This window comes from Staurois parvus, unplaced genomic scaffold (genome assembly GCF_062004578.1).
Source record: "Staurois parvus isolate SC_StPar_1 unplaced genomic scaffold, SC_StPar_1.0 ptg000006l, whole genome shotgun sequence".
In the NCBI taxonomy this organism is placed as follows: domain Eukaryota; kingdom Metazoa; phylum Chordata; class Amphibia; order Anura; family Ranidae; genus Staurois; species Staurois parvus.
In genome coordinates this window covers 16,446,290-16,461,608 of record NW_028317802.1, presented here as the reverse complement: position 1 = coordinate 16,461,608, position 15,319 = coordinate 16,446,290, and the positions used below count along the sequence as shown (strand labels likewise).

General features: G+C 41.3%; 1 protein-coding gene across 1 annotated transcript in view; it reads left to right on the top strand.

Annotated features, from left to right (window-relative positions):
* GABRB2 (gamma-aminobutyric acid type A receptor subunit beta2) overlaps nucleotides 1–15,319 on the top strand; it is a 518,574-nt gene that overhangs the window by 205,422 nt on the left and 297,833 nt on the right. Inside the window, exon 4 of the mRNA XM_089662981.1 lies at nucleotides 11,757–11,977. Coding sequence (XP_089519107.1) covers nucleotides 11,757–11,977 — 221 coding nt within the window. The remainder of the gene's footprint in view (nucleotides 1–11,756; nucleotides 11,978–15,319) is intronic.

The window sequence follows — 15,319 nt, the reverse complement described above, 5'->3', positions numbered from 1 at the left end:
TGCTTGCTCGCCCTTCCCACTGGCATAGATTCCTTGGATTTCGCCGAAACACACGCCACAAGTTCTTCTCACCCATCCTTTGGTGGGACCTACGTTAAAAATTTTCCGTTCGGCTTGTAGATCTGCAGCCATTTCTGGCACACCCAACCCCCTGACCCCCATGCGCCTCAACCCTGACTTTCCCCCTGGAATGCATAAAGACTTTTTAATGAAACACTGGCCACACAAACAGATCTTAGTGAAACATTTTCTCCACAAGGGCAAGGTGAAAACACTCCGAGAATTGCAAGAAAGCCTGGATATTCGCGAATTCCCTTTCTGGGTATATTTCCAGATCAGACATTATCTTCTCTCTCATAAACGCCCTAATAACTGGCATCGCTCTCTTACCCCATTTGAATCTGCATGCGCGAAGGCTGAACCGCGGAAACATCTGATCTCGGGGATCTACCCACTTCTAGTGGAGAGCCGGTCTTATGACTCCCTCCCCGCATGTCGGGCTTGGAAGAGAGATATTAATGCTGAGCTGTCGGACTCAGACTGGGACCTGGTCTTCCAATACTCTCATAAATGTTCCCTCAATGTCTCGACACAAGAAAACAGCTACAAAATAGCCTCTAGATGGTACCGAACTCCCTCAAGAATTCATCATTTTAACCCCGCCTTCCCCAACAGCTGCTGGAGATGCGGGACCCCGGATGGGTCCTTTCTTCACATTTGGTGGTCTTGCCCGATTCTTCAACCATTTTGGCAGGAGGTCCATAGGTTAGTAGTGTCTATAACTACCTTACCCTTAGCTCTCTCTCCTGCTCAATTCCTCCTCCATCATTCTTGTATGATATATGTTTTGCTGTATGTCCTATGTGCACTTCATCTGTACATTTTCGTGTGATAATTTGTATCTTGTTTTCAATAAACTTTGTTTTTTTGGAAAAAAAAAAAATGCATTGAGACTCTAGTGGGAACTGACATGGATGGAGAATTGTATGTCTACACCTTGTATGCAAAGCTATTTGGAACTAACCCCTAGGTATAGCGTCAAAAATGTTTAAATGGCTAAATCTCCCTTATGTTTATATCTGTAGGCAGGTTATAGCTTGTGGCTCCGTGCTCTGGAGCCTTCCATAGGAGTTTGCACAATTTAGCTTCCTATGGCTCCTATTTGAAGCTTTCCTGGATTATTAGAATTTAATTTAAAACAAAATCACTGAATTAAAGTGATTCTACGCCTTGATTTTTTTTAAAATAACAAACATGTTATACTTGCCTGCTATGTGCAATTACTTTGCACAGAGCAGCCCCAGTTCTTCTCTTCTGGGGTCCACCTCTGGTGCTCCTGGATTCTTCCCCTTGCCGAGAACACCCACAGCAAGCCACTTGCTAAGAGGGTACTTGTGTGGGCTCCCTCCCGAGCCCCATTGCCTGCATCCATAGACACAGATAGCAGGGGTTAGCCCTGCCCCTTGCTCCCTCTTCATAGGATTTGATTGGTACCAGCAGGAGTCAATGTTCTTCCACATCTATCAATCTTCCCTGCGAGGAGGGAGAGAGCGGAGAGAGATGCTGCTCTCATGCACAGCGCCAGATCGAGATCCGGCTCAGGTAAGTATAAGTGGGGCTGGGGGAGGATCCAGGACACAGAAGGCTTTGTTACCTTAATGCAGAGAATGCATTAAAGTAAAAACCTTAAGGCTTCTGAACCACTTTAAAAAGTAGGATGGATTTTAAACTCATTTTATTTTAATAGGAAGTCAAGAGTGATCATTTGTGCAGAGTTTCAATGCAAGAAATGTGTGATATAAATTTAATGTGAGCCAGCCTTTTATATACTTTTCACTTGGTTGACCTGGCCACGCAAGTTCAGGGTAATAATTGCTTAAACGTATTTAGTCAGTGGTTTAATAACTTTAGTGATTGTTAATCAGTTCTCATCAGAAAGTCTTTTACCCTTTGGCATGTTTGTTTTTAATGGAAGTGAACACATTCAAAGTGTTACGAAAATGGGATGTTTCTTTATTTTATCCATTCTACCAATTTATGCATATTTACATGTGGATGAGATTGTTAAACACTTTTCATACATGCTCTATATGTTCTGTATTTTTTGGAATGTCAACAGCTGCTAAGGGGAAGCAACTATAATGATTAAACCCCTAGGGCTTTTAGACACGTACACCCTCTGCACTTCATGTTGTTGTGAACTAACTAATAGAGATAGAAAAGCATGTAAAGGAATAGAAGATGGTTTACTGAGGGATGGAAATCATTTTATTCTATATAAACTGTAATGTGAACAGTTGATAAAGAGGATGAGAGTAACAGCTATCGTATTTCATGAATGCTAGCCACCTCCATCAACTTGCGACAAATGGCTGGACAAACTCACACCTTGCTGTCACTGATACCTGACAATAAAACTCTCAGATCAGGCTCTACAAAGATTTTCCAGCCTGCGGGACCACAATCTAAGTGCCAGTAGACTGAGAGTGATCTTCACTGGGTTTAGTTAACTATGCAATTAACCTGTTACACTCCAAACTGCCACTTGATAGCTTATAATCCTTATAATCAGTCATTCACAGTAACAATTTTGACATTTAAGAATTGTTTGTAACATACACTGTCACGAGTGATAGGAATATACAGAGGTTTACAATACAGCAGTACTCTTCAACAAGACAGAGATTCCTTAAGTGCTGACTTGGTGCATTAGAGATAAGGGTAACAATTGTAAAAATATAGCAAACTGGTAAAAATGTGGAAACAAAATATTTACAGAAAAACAATGTTAAAAGAGACAATATTTGCAATAAAAAAAACAAAAAAACAAAAAGGGCTTAAGAGTGGAAATATGTAACAAATTCTGGGCTTGGCGCTGGACAGATGTGTCTTAGCAAAGTTTTGGTGGTAGAGTTGCTTACTTAAAAATGCTCACACAGTCTTCTTCCATGAGATCTACTATGGGTAAGCAAGCTGGGAGACATATGACATCTAAACTGCCTTCTTTAGGTTCAATAACACACTTCCTAGCTGTGGACAGAGATGATCCACATGATCAGGGTGAACAAGGCTTATCACCACAGGGCAACTGATAGGCTTTCCCTCATGCTGCCTCATGAAGAAAAGACTTCCTTCCTCCTTCGGCTCTGAGTACAAGTGGGACTCTTGTTCTCCACATGTGTTCTATGTGGTAGATCTGATGAGAGGCCTCCCTACTAAACAAGATCTGACAGGGTTATTTCAAGGCTTAAATCATTCACTTAAAAAAGAGATGTTTCCCATGCGTTCTGACTTGTCTCACTTGTTTATCTACATGAAAGACACTGAGAAGTGTCTGGACACACACACTGAGATGCCATTAAAGAACTACAAGAAAGCACCATCCAAATGGCCACTGCTCATTGGCTACTTTATACAAGCTTGAGGATCAAGAAAATAGGAATAGGAAGAATAACCTCCATATACGAGGACTGCTTTAAGCTACAAAAGACAACAATATGCCTGATATAGTAAGAAGCATACTAAACACAATACTGGGGAACCCTGTACCTGCCAGATTTAGCTTGTAAAACACTGGAATACTGCAGGGCCCTAAAGTCTTTCTTTGACAAACTAAGATCAGCTAACATCTATAGATGGAGCTTCCCCTCCTGTTTACTAGATCTTAAAGATGGTCTCTCTACAGACCTAAGTTTTCTGGAGGACCCCTCCACATTCTGCACAGGCATCCAAATAGATCCACCTGAACTGCCTGGTTTTCAGGAGAGTATCCCATCTTTTGCATTCACAATAAAGTTACAATAGCGTAAAACACCATCCAAGAACAAACATACCTCTATACCTGGCTCCTCACAGAAAAATGGGTGAGATGTAGTAATTCATAATGTTGTATGCAACCCTATACACACCCTGTTTTTAATTATTTGTTCTTCAGTTTTTGTTTTTTTTTTCGTTTTGTATATCCATTGGTTTAAATAATTTACACTAAGAATCCACCCAGTTCTACATTTTGCTGAGATTTGACAGAAGCCCAGTATGTTAATGCCCACCACTACACAGACATGGACCTGTGTTCCTCTTTCCTTAAACCAAACTAATTTTCTTAAGGAAGTGTCCATAATACTAGAAGGTAGGTTGTTTTTCTTGTTTTTTGTCCTACTTTGCATGGCATCGGCATTGTAAGCTTACTACTTGTTGGGCTGTTATACATGTTTTATTTTAGGTTCCCCTAGCCTTGGTCCTGCAGTCTCATCTGTCCTTTTAAATTTATCATTGTGAGGTGCCTCCCAGATGTGTGTCCTAATAATACCTACTGTAAACAATTGTGTGACTTGTCAAAATGGTTCTGATATATGTGCATTGTGCCAATAATCTTCCCTGCTCTGTAAGTTTTACGTTTGTATTTCTTTTTACTTGCTCCTCTCTCTCTCTACCCTTTGATCTTGATGCTGGTAAACCTCGCCTGTGAAGGTGTCCTATGTTAACAAATGGCAACTATTAATGTAGTTATTTACAACATTGAGAGCTGGCATAATTCTATAAATAATTGGTGTTGTTTGCCTGTGGTATTTCAACCTCCTTTCTTTTACCAACTCATCTTACTCACTTTACAAATACTAGACTGTCCTCCCATCACTACTCCACATTGTATTACAGCAGTATTACAAATTGTATTACATATTGAACATAATTAAAGCATAGTGATTAATCACAAAAACAATATGTAATTATATATTGTGAAATATTTGTTTCTAATTACAAATAAATTAAATTTTGTCTTGAAGCATAGTGTAGTGCCCCATCATTGGTGTCAGTGGGGAGGGATAGTGCCCCATCATTGGTGTCAGTGGGGGGAGGAATAGTGCCACATCGTTGGTGTCAGTGGGGGGGAGGAATAGTGCCCCATGATTGGTGTCAGTGGGAGGAATAGTGCCCCATCATTAGTGTCAGTAGGGGGAGGAATAGTGCCCCATTGTTGGTGTCAGTGGGGGGAGGAATAGTGCCCCATCATTGGTGTCAGTGGGGGAAGAGGATAGTGTCCCATCATTGGTGTCAGTGGGAGGAATAGTGTCCCATCATTGGTGTCAGTGGGGGAAGAGGATAATGTCCCGTCATTGGTGTCAGTGGGGGGGGGTAGTGTCCCAACATTGGTGTCAGTGGGAGGAATAGTACCCCATCATTGGTGTCAGTGGGGGAAGGAATAGTGTTCCATCGTTGGTGTCAGTGGGGGGTGGAATAGTGCCCCATCATTGGTGTCAGTGGGGGAAGAGGATAGTGACCCATCATTGGTGTCAGTGGGGGGAGAGGGGAAATAGTGTCCCATCATTGCTGTCAGTGGGGGGAGGAATAGTGCCCCATCGTTGGTGTCAGTGGGGGGAGGAATAGTGCCCCATTGTTGGTGTCAGTGGGGGGAGCAATAGTGCCTCATTGTTGGTGTCAGTGGGGGAGGAATAGTGCCCCATCGTTGGTGTCAGTGGGGGGGAAATAGTGCCCCATCATTGGTGTCAGTGGGAGGAATAGTGCCCCATCATTGGTATTAGTGAAACCAATGATGGGGAACTATTCTTCCCACTGACACCAATTATACTTACCTTGATGACCCCTGCTCCAGCCTGGGCTTGCTCCCTCCCTCCCTCTCCCATCTACAGCCAGCATACCTGTCTTCCTTCTCCAGCCGCTCCCTCACTCGATTTTCTTTGATCTTCGCGCTTCCGCTCGACTCCTTCTCTTCAAACTCCACCTCCTCACCAGTGATTGGCCACCTGTGTGCCTCTCCTGAGCTACAGTTCCGGCGACCAATCACTGGCGAGGAGGCGGAGCTGTTGAGTGATTGTGGGGTGTGGCCAGATGACAGGGGCGGCATGTCATCCCGCCCACACATCCAGGGAAATGAAGACACCGGACCCGCTGACCAGACAACCTCTCTACCCCTCCTCCAGCAGTGTGTGTGTTTTCCGATGGTCTTAGGCGACCCCTGTGAAAGGGTCATTCAACCCCCAAAGGGGTCACGACCCATAGGTTGAGAACCACTGTATTACAGCATCAAATGTTAAGAAGGCTAAGGGCGTTGCCATAGGCTTTCATAAGGATATCTCTTTTACCCTTTCTGACATGTTAACAGATGATTACATGGGGTCCTTGTTCTTGAAAAGCCACCTTTGTAATACCGCATGCTTGTATTTATAGTTCCAATTAAAATCAAGCAACCTTCCTTTCTCTAAAACTCACAAAGCTGACTGAATGTCTGATCAGAATGTAGCCCTGGACCCCCTTCTCAATACTTCTTGAGATTCATCCTCTCTCGCTTACAAACAACTTAGGCTAATGTTTGAAAAGGGAAGGTCACTTGGTCTTCATTGGGAAACTGATTCTGCTGTGTCCAATCAATGTACTGATTAGGATATTTTAGCTAAAAGTTTGTTAATGAACATGCACTCCTGGTATTATTGCCAAGGATGGAAAGAGGATCACTGCTTCTATGTGTCTTCTCACACATATTTTGGGGTTCCCTGTCTGTATTATTATTGCTTTGAATCCTTGGAATCCTTGAGCATGAGGCTAAATAAACCCTCTGTAGCCCTTGTTGTGATCTGGCTACTAGAGAAAGTGTTGAAGGCTAAGCTATTTACCTTGTACAGAATATAGCATGAACATAGGGCTACCAAATAAAGGGATGTGGCACTTACATATGGAAATTCTGATATAATGGGCCCTTCTGTACCCTCTGTACACTTCAGAATTACTTTCAACTTCAGCTGCCTGTGTATGAGTGAGTACAAGAAATATTTATAAAGTGCCAAGCTATTTTTTTCCATGGTAATTTGATTTCAAGTAGTCTGCTAAACTAAAATAAACCACATATTGTTTCACTGGAGTAATTAATTTGTGACAGCCCTTCAGATTACATGAGCTGAAGCCCATTGGCAATTAGTTTATCATGCTGTGAATAATATTTTAATGTTTTCTTTTATTTATTTTAAATAGCAAGCATGTTGGAGAATCCCATGCATTTGTGATTTTACAAACTCTTAAGAGAGTTTAAAAAAAAATATTCTGGCATCATTTCATTTATAATTCCTGGAAGGTTAAGGTCGCTCAGTATTAAACAAAAACTGATTGTCAATAAGCTTTGGAGATACTGAACTAGTCAAAACAGATTTGGGATATGTTTTGGTTATTAGGAAAAACAATGTTTGAGGCACGTTTCCAGAGGTGCAGCCTGAAAAGTCTGAACTTTCAGTTTGAAGTTTGAGACAATCTTGTACAAGCACGATATAAGATAGAGCTGAAATGACCAACCACCATTTTTTCTGTCTGGTAGGATTTTGGATGGTGTATATGTGCCACCTAAATTTATTAGCTATACATGTTGAGGGGCTCCATAGTTAATGATGGATACGGAGAAAACACACTTGCCATTTTCTCAAAATCTTCATTAACAATTTTGTCCATTTTTAGGTCCACATCTTACCTGGCAGCCAGACCTCATTATTTGTCTCAGCTGTGCACATACCTTTATATATGAGTTCGTAAAATGACTGGCATTCACAGCTCTCAATTCCTCTACTGTGTGAGTATGCAGCTAGGAGAAAAGCCCCTAGTATGCTAACAGAATACTAAAAAAGTGCTAGCTGCTTATTTGTTTTGGGGAACCCAATAGGGGGCTTTATGTTAGTCTGGAATTGACATGGGTTTAGCTAGTGGCTTGGGCAAGTACCTTTTTTTTTCTCTTGCTATGAACTAGCATTTGTTTGCCACCTTGCTGAATAAAAGTTCAGGAAGAACCTGTTTAGACTGTTCGTGGGCATCCCTGTTTCATGCATGGTCTACTGCTGCCAATACCACTTGAGCCTGTCTCACTCGGTGTTTGGATATGACCATTTCCTTACAAATATTGATACCTATTGTTGAATAAAATGGACAAAGCTTGAAAAGCAAGTTTGTTGGCAAACCCTAACTTACAGCATACTAATCAGCTACTGCAAGAGGTGAACAGGTTTACTGCCTGACAGATGCAACAGCTGACTGAAACCCACCAGGCCTCCTTAGGGCAGCAACAGCAATTGAATCTGTCTGTACAACAGCAGACACAGGTCCTGTCAGAAAGGCAGATGGTGGCACAAAGACCAATGTCTACACCTTGACTGCTTGTACGGAGCACTTTTTGGAAATTGTCCATGGAAGATGATATTCATGCCTACCTGGACATCTGAGAGAGACTCACGGAATGTGAGAAGCTGAAAAACCAGAAAAGATCAGTTGTTCATGTCTGAGGTGTAAAGGTTAAGTCTAGATAAAGTGATCATTGCCTGATTATTGAACTGATGTGTAATGCATGTTGAGTTTATCACATCAGTAGGGTTATCTTAATGTGCAGTTTCTAAAATAAAAAAAATTTAAGTATATTTATGAAAATAATCATATTACATTTTTGTATTTGTAAATGTATTATACTTATATTTATACGTTAACCAAAATGCTATATTAAAATTTTACCACAATATCCTGTGATAACCAGGTATCAAATTCACACCATTAGTATCAAACTCCAAAAGAGTTTCTTTAAACATCAAAGTGTATATAATGTAGCAAACACTAACACAAAAGTATCTCTTTAACTCCAAAATCTGTCTCTTAAGCCATGGGTAAATGATAGATAAATGTCTATTTCAATACAAGATCCATGTCAATGCACAGGATCAAAACAATCTTCTTGAAATCCTCCAACACCACTGTGCAGCTCAATTTGAACATCATGCTGTTCCCCACACCTGTGTGCAACAAATAAACTCACCAAAGTTATTTGACCGTACTTAAATTTCAGGTTCATATGAGCTTTGTTCTTTCTTATAACCTCCCATCTATTGTTTTTCATGTATTCCAACCGCTTTATTATAATACAAACATAAAGAAAACTTTTCATAGTGTTATACTGTTAAAACACAACTTTTTTATTTCAAACAAACAGAGAAACAATTGTACTTATATGATATATTGGATATATGATCATATTGGTGCTCTCATCTGCATCAGTTTTAATACAGTTCATACATATTTGGGTCTCCTGGCACTGAGTAAAGGTTTAAATGCTGTATGGCACCTCTCATCTGCAAGCCATATCACTAAACTCCCAGTTTCTGGATTTCATTCAGCCCACAGTGACCACTGATTAAAGAGGTCACTGTATTCTGAGAAGAAGCTGGAGATCAACTAAAGGTGGACATACATAATTCCTTTTTTTCTGCTTAACCAGTGGATTGAATGAAAAAAGGAAAAAAAAGGTAATTCCCAATCCTCACATTCAATATCGGTGGGGGAATCCTTCCCAATGAGCTATTGTATTCTGACAGCGGGGAAACCTCCCCACTGCTAAAGTACAATGATTAGTGTTGCTGGCTATAGGCGGTGTCAATGCTCAGCAAAAAACAGATAGGCTGGTTGTACACAAGTCGACTCATAGATCAACTTGTGTATGACCAACTTTCCCATACATAGATCAACATTTGGCCAGTCCCTGCCAGATCGGCCAAATTTAGATCCGTATATGGCTGGCATAACTGTGGTTACTAAGGGCTGAGATGAATGTGGAGCTGAAGACCAGAAGTTTAGTGACATGACAACTGATGAGAGACCATACAAGGTGAGCATGTATGCATATGGTTTCGATTGCAGTGAAAAAAAACAAAAATGACATATCTAAAATGGTATTTTTTGTGTCTTATTCCAGAGTTTCTAAAAGACAACCTATGGATAACAGATAAACAGATTACAGATAAAATAATTCTTCTTTTAGTAGGATACTGAGTTATGCTCTTGTGCTGACATTTGGATATGTGAAGCACATGCGCTGCCTCAGTCCACTGGGCCTAGTATGGATTAGTGCTAGAAACTTTTTTTGCTGTCTGTGCACAACAGGAAGTTAGTAAAAATCTCAACAATTGGGACACACATATGATGAAACATTTTTGTGTATTATATTGGGATGTTTTTGTTGCATGGGTGGATTTTTAGTGGAACACAATTAAGATGGTTATTGCATGTTTCTGAAAATTGATATATATGCACATGCTGTTTTTGTTTTTAGGGAGCGCAGCACAATTATTTATTTATTTACTATTATATACACTATTATATGAGTTGGGTGTGAAGTGTTTGCGAACCACATATTGTTTTTATTTTTGGTTTATTTTATGTTTTTATTCATTTTTTAAAAAATAGTATATTTTATTTTGTTACACATTTTGAAGGTGAAAGTCACTATATTGGCTCATGAGTCTTTTTAAAAAAAATGTTTTATGATGAAACATAGTATGCTTTTGGGTGGGGAACTCTGCTGGGTTTATGTTACTAATGGAAGATGCAGTAGGAGTGCCATACTAACAATCCTAGAACCCAATCTAGTGTTTTAGGTATTTGATACTATGGTAAAATAAAACGTTGATGTCTTAAGGAGGGCTCTGCCAATCCCTTTTTATGAGGAATTTAAACCTATGTGGAAGTGAAATAAATGAATAATACAATAAAATTGACTTATGTAGTATATTCAGCATTTTTACTGCTGTGTTCTGTGTTTAGGAGATTTCTCCTACTATGGTTTGGCATTCCTTTTCACCCTATACACACATATAAGATCATAGTAAAGTAAACTTTTCTTAAAGTGGAAATAAAAAATAAACCTTAATAAACATTGTTACAAGATAGTGTGTTTTTGGCAGAAGAAACGTCATTACAGCACATGTAGTGTAGTGTACAATCCTGGCTCTTTCCCTAACAGAGCTGGGTGCGGGGTACAATATAACTCCTCATGAGTGGGAGTTGCTCTTAAGTTGCTGCCTAATGGCTGAAGAGTATAACGGGACCCAGAAGAACCAGCAGAGGAGCAAACTACCGGGGGTGGGGTGGGGGGGGGTGCAGATCAGTGATTGACAGTATAGTTCAGTCAACGACGGAGGAGTGCACTTTTGTAATATAACTGTGCAATAATGTGCAAGTATGGTGTGCTCCCCCCACCCAGTGGACTGTATGGCATAAACAATGGTTCTGCTTTCAAGTGTGCCCCAGGGACCCACAAAAGCAGTAACATTGTACGCAGTGGAATTTAACACTCTTAGATTATGCTAGAGGCTCTCCCACATCTTCCCATGGGCCTATCATTACACTGGGATAGCCAGTCGGAAAGTTATAGAAGTTTTGTCTTCACAGTATAAAATTGTTTTTTTAGATCTTTATTTCTTGGTAGATTTACTTTAAATAGATTGAAGCAAAGAAGACTTTTAGTGGACATGTATTTATTATCTCTTTCTTTTACTTCCCACGCTGCCTGGTGTTATGAAGTTTCCTTATTGTTAAGGTTATATGCAAATTCCTTCTGCGTTTATTGATAGGCAGGTAGAATAGGATGATTACTCATTTCTCTGTGTATTAAAATCTGTGCTTGTTACAGTAATTATTAATGTGATAATTAAAACGTGATTGTAAAAACAGAATTTATTACTGTCAGACCCCCTCCCCTTGAGTTATAAAATGTTCACAGATAGATTCACTTTATTTAAAAAAAAAAAAAAAAAAAAGCTAAAATATTTTATAATTCAGATAATTTGTCCAGTCATTTGTATGTTGTTCTAGGTCTTGAAATAAAGGATAAAGCTGTGTGATTCTAGCTGTGAATTAATACTGAGAACGATGTATTCAGATGTTCAATAGATCCATTTTATTGAAATTACTCATTGTCCGTTTTTCTCTTCTCCTTCTTTTAGGACTATACACTGACAATGTACTTTCAGCAGGCATGGAGGGATAAAAGGCTTTCATATTCTGTGATTCCTTTAAATTTGACCTTGGACAATAGAGTGGCAGATCAGCTGTGGGTTCCTGATACATACTTTCTAAATGACAAGAAGTCTTTTGTTCACGGTGTTACAGTCAAGAACAGAATGATTCGCTTGCATCCTGATGGTACCGTACTGTATGGCCTAAGGTCAGTCTGTGATACAAATTTGTGCTGGATTATGTGGTCTTCCATTAAAGAGTGTTAAAATCATTATATGTCAAAATTAGTATTTGCATACAAAGTCCCCAGTCTTGAGTATATATGATATTCTGTGTGATTTTGGTCTGTCATAGCTTTAAATTGACTCTAACACTATTTTTGCATTAGTGATGCACGTCTTCCCAGTGTTGATTAAAATTGTTATAATATTCTGGCTAATTTCTCTGAAGGTGTAAATCATAGTGCATATATTATGCTTTTTCTGCATGGCTGGGTCTAGGAGGGTGCTGGGGTCGGCTTTGCCCTCCCAGATTTCAGTTGTGGTCCCCCCCCCCCCCCCCCCGGCTGGCTGAGCTTCTTCCCCATCCCAACACTGGAATGTGCAGCCTGGTGCAGTGAACTGTGATTAGTAAAGCTCAGACAGCAGCAGCGGTAGACAGAAGAGAGGCTGTGCTGTGTCCTCCCCCTCCTGTCAGTGCAGCTCTCCTCCACTCAGCACATCACACTGGATCACCAGTTCGGGCTGCACACAATTTAATTATCAACATTCTACCTCCTCTAAGGACTGCTCATGTCCTGGCAAAGGGAAATGTGTATATGGCGGGTAATTAAATTGTGTGCAGCCTGAACTAGTGATCCTGTGTGATGTGATGTGTGGAGCGCTACACTGACAGAAGGGGGAGGATACAGCACAGTCTCTCTCCTGTGGGGGAGGGGAGAGACTTACAGGTGCTGAACATAATGTGAGGGGTTGGGGGGTGTAAATTATGCTTGGAATGAGAGGTAGAGTATTGGTGACTTTTTGTGCTGGAGAGGGTAAATGTGGGGGGGGGGGGTCAGGAGATATTTGCTAAAAGGGGTATGGGGGGGATATTTGTTTGGAGCGGGGATTGGGGGGATATTTGTTTAGAGGGGGAATTGGTGGGATATTTGTTGGGGGGGATGTATTGGGGGGGACCTGTGCTAGGTAGGGGATTGGGGGAGATATGTTTGGAGGGGGGATATGTGTAAACATGGGGGGAACGTATTAGGAGGGGTGGTTTGGGGGAATATGTGCTAGGTGGGGGGATTTGGGAGGGGTTATATGCTAGGACTAGGACGGGCGAGATATGTGCTTGGAGGGGGGATTTTGGAGATATGTGTTAGCAGGAAGCAGGAACGTATTAGGAGGGGGAGTTAAGGGATATGGGGTATGTGGTGGATTGGGGAGAGGGAATATGCTAGGAATAGGAGGGGGGATTGGGGGAGATATGTTTGGAGGGGGGGGATATGTGTAAACATGAGGGGGAATGTATTAGGAGGGGGGATTTGGGGGAATATGTGCTAGGCGGGGGGATTGGGGAGGGGTAATATACTAGGTCAGGAGATTGGGGAGATATGTGTTTGTAGGGGGAATTGGGGGGATATGTGTTAGCAGGGGCAGGAACGTATTAGGAAGGGGGATTGGGGAGGGGTAATATGCTAAGACTAGGAGGGGAGATATGTGTTTAGAGGGGGGATATGTGCTAGGTGGGGGGATTGGGAAGGAACATGTGCAAGGAGGAAGTTTGGTTGGATATTTGATAGGCGGGGGGGATGGGAGTGGAGGAATTTGGGTTAGGAGGGGGATTTTTTTTTCCGGGGGGGGGGGGTTGTGCTAGGAGGGGGTGGGGAACTTGGGTTAAGAGGAAAGGGCCACAGAGGATTTGTGTTAGGAAGAGGAATTTTGGGGGAACTTGGGTGGGGAGGGTTGATTTGTGCTGGGGGAGGGGGATTTGGCAGGGAGGATTTCTGCTAAGATGGGAACTTTGAGGATAGTATGACGTGTGCAAGGAGGGATGATTTTTTGGGGGTGAGACATGAAATGACGGCACTCAACAGATCTTTTCCCCTCATAGCTGAGATATTCTTGAATTTCCTTACAGACACAGCCTCAATCTGTAGCCAGCTACACACTGTGTAGATGGATGCTGTGTCTGTAAGGGAATCCAATCTCAGCTATGTGCTGTGGTATGGAGGAGCTCTGAGTTTACCTAGGCTGGCGGCAGTGTGGGGAAGGGGGGAGGAGATCTGCTGAGTGCTCTACCAGCAGTGTCCCTGTCCTGTTCTCTGCTGCCCATTGTCTTCTGCCCTGCTGACCCCTGTCCTTCATCCACGTGACCTGATAACCCCTTTTCTCCACCCTGCTGCTCTCTGTCATATGTTCTGTTGACCTTTGTCGCCTACACTGCTGACCCCCTGTACGCTACACTACTGACTCTTGTACACTGTCCAACTGCACACGGTCCTCTTCTCTAATAACCCTATGTACACTGTCCTACAAACTAATGGCTTCTGTAGACTGCCCTATAAACTGCTTATCCTATCCTCTGCCCTGCTTACCCACTGTATACTGCCCTACTGATCTCACATCCTTTGCCCCCCTGACATTATTTACTGCACCCCCACATCAGACAGGCTAGGTCTGGCCCTGTTTTTCTGGTGTTCCTTTTAAATTCCAAAATGTCTTTTTTGTTGACCAGTGTTCTATTCTGTGCTTGATATGTCAGCTCTATCACAATATTACATCATTCATGGAACTTCTGGTCTCACTTAAGTTGTCTTATTTTTGAAAGCATGCTAAATGATTTCATGAACACACAACCAATATATTCAGTAATACTGTATATTAGGCATAGGAAGGTGGGGATGAGCATTTATTTTATTTAGGTAGATGGTAGTTCGAGGCAACTCGTTGAAAATAGTGCACTTATTGGGCAGCTGATGTCTTATCTCAACCGTTATTAAACAGAAAGAAAGTGATCCCAAAAAGCCACTTGAGCTCAATTTACTGGCTAAATTAAAAAGACAACAATATGATAGCAAATAAATGGAAAAGCAAGCATGTAAAAAAAATCACAAGCACTAATAATAACCAACAGTATTTACTCACTGAAAATATTTACAACTTTCCTTTAGATGGTGGCTGTCCTTTTCTCTGAACAACAACAACTTGGCATCACCCTCCTTTTGCATAAAAATTCCTATTTGAAATTCAGAACTGATATACAGATGAAACAAGCTCACAATGTCCCCACCTGTCCTGGGTACCAGTAGAGCAAGGAGATATAGTGTCAATCATGCTAAATGTAGCATGTAATGTTAGCATGTGTCATACATAATTATAGGTTAACATGTTTGTTTGAATCAACATCTATGTGTCAAGAGACCCTTTTTCCTCAGATACTGGTTTTAGTGAGATCTGAAGCTTCAGTTCCACAGTTTACCAGCTGATGGGAAAATCTGATATTGCAGCTCATGAGCTCTGTGAAAAAAGAAGTACAGTATATTGTGCTCTTATATCTTAAACAA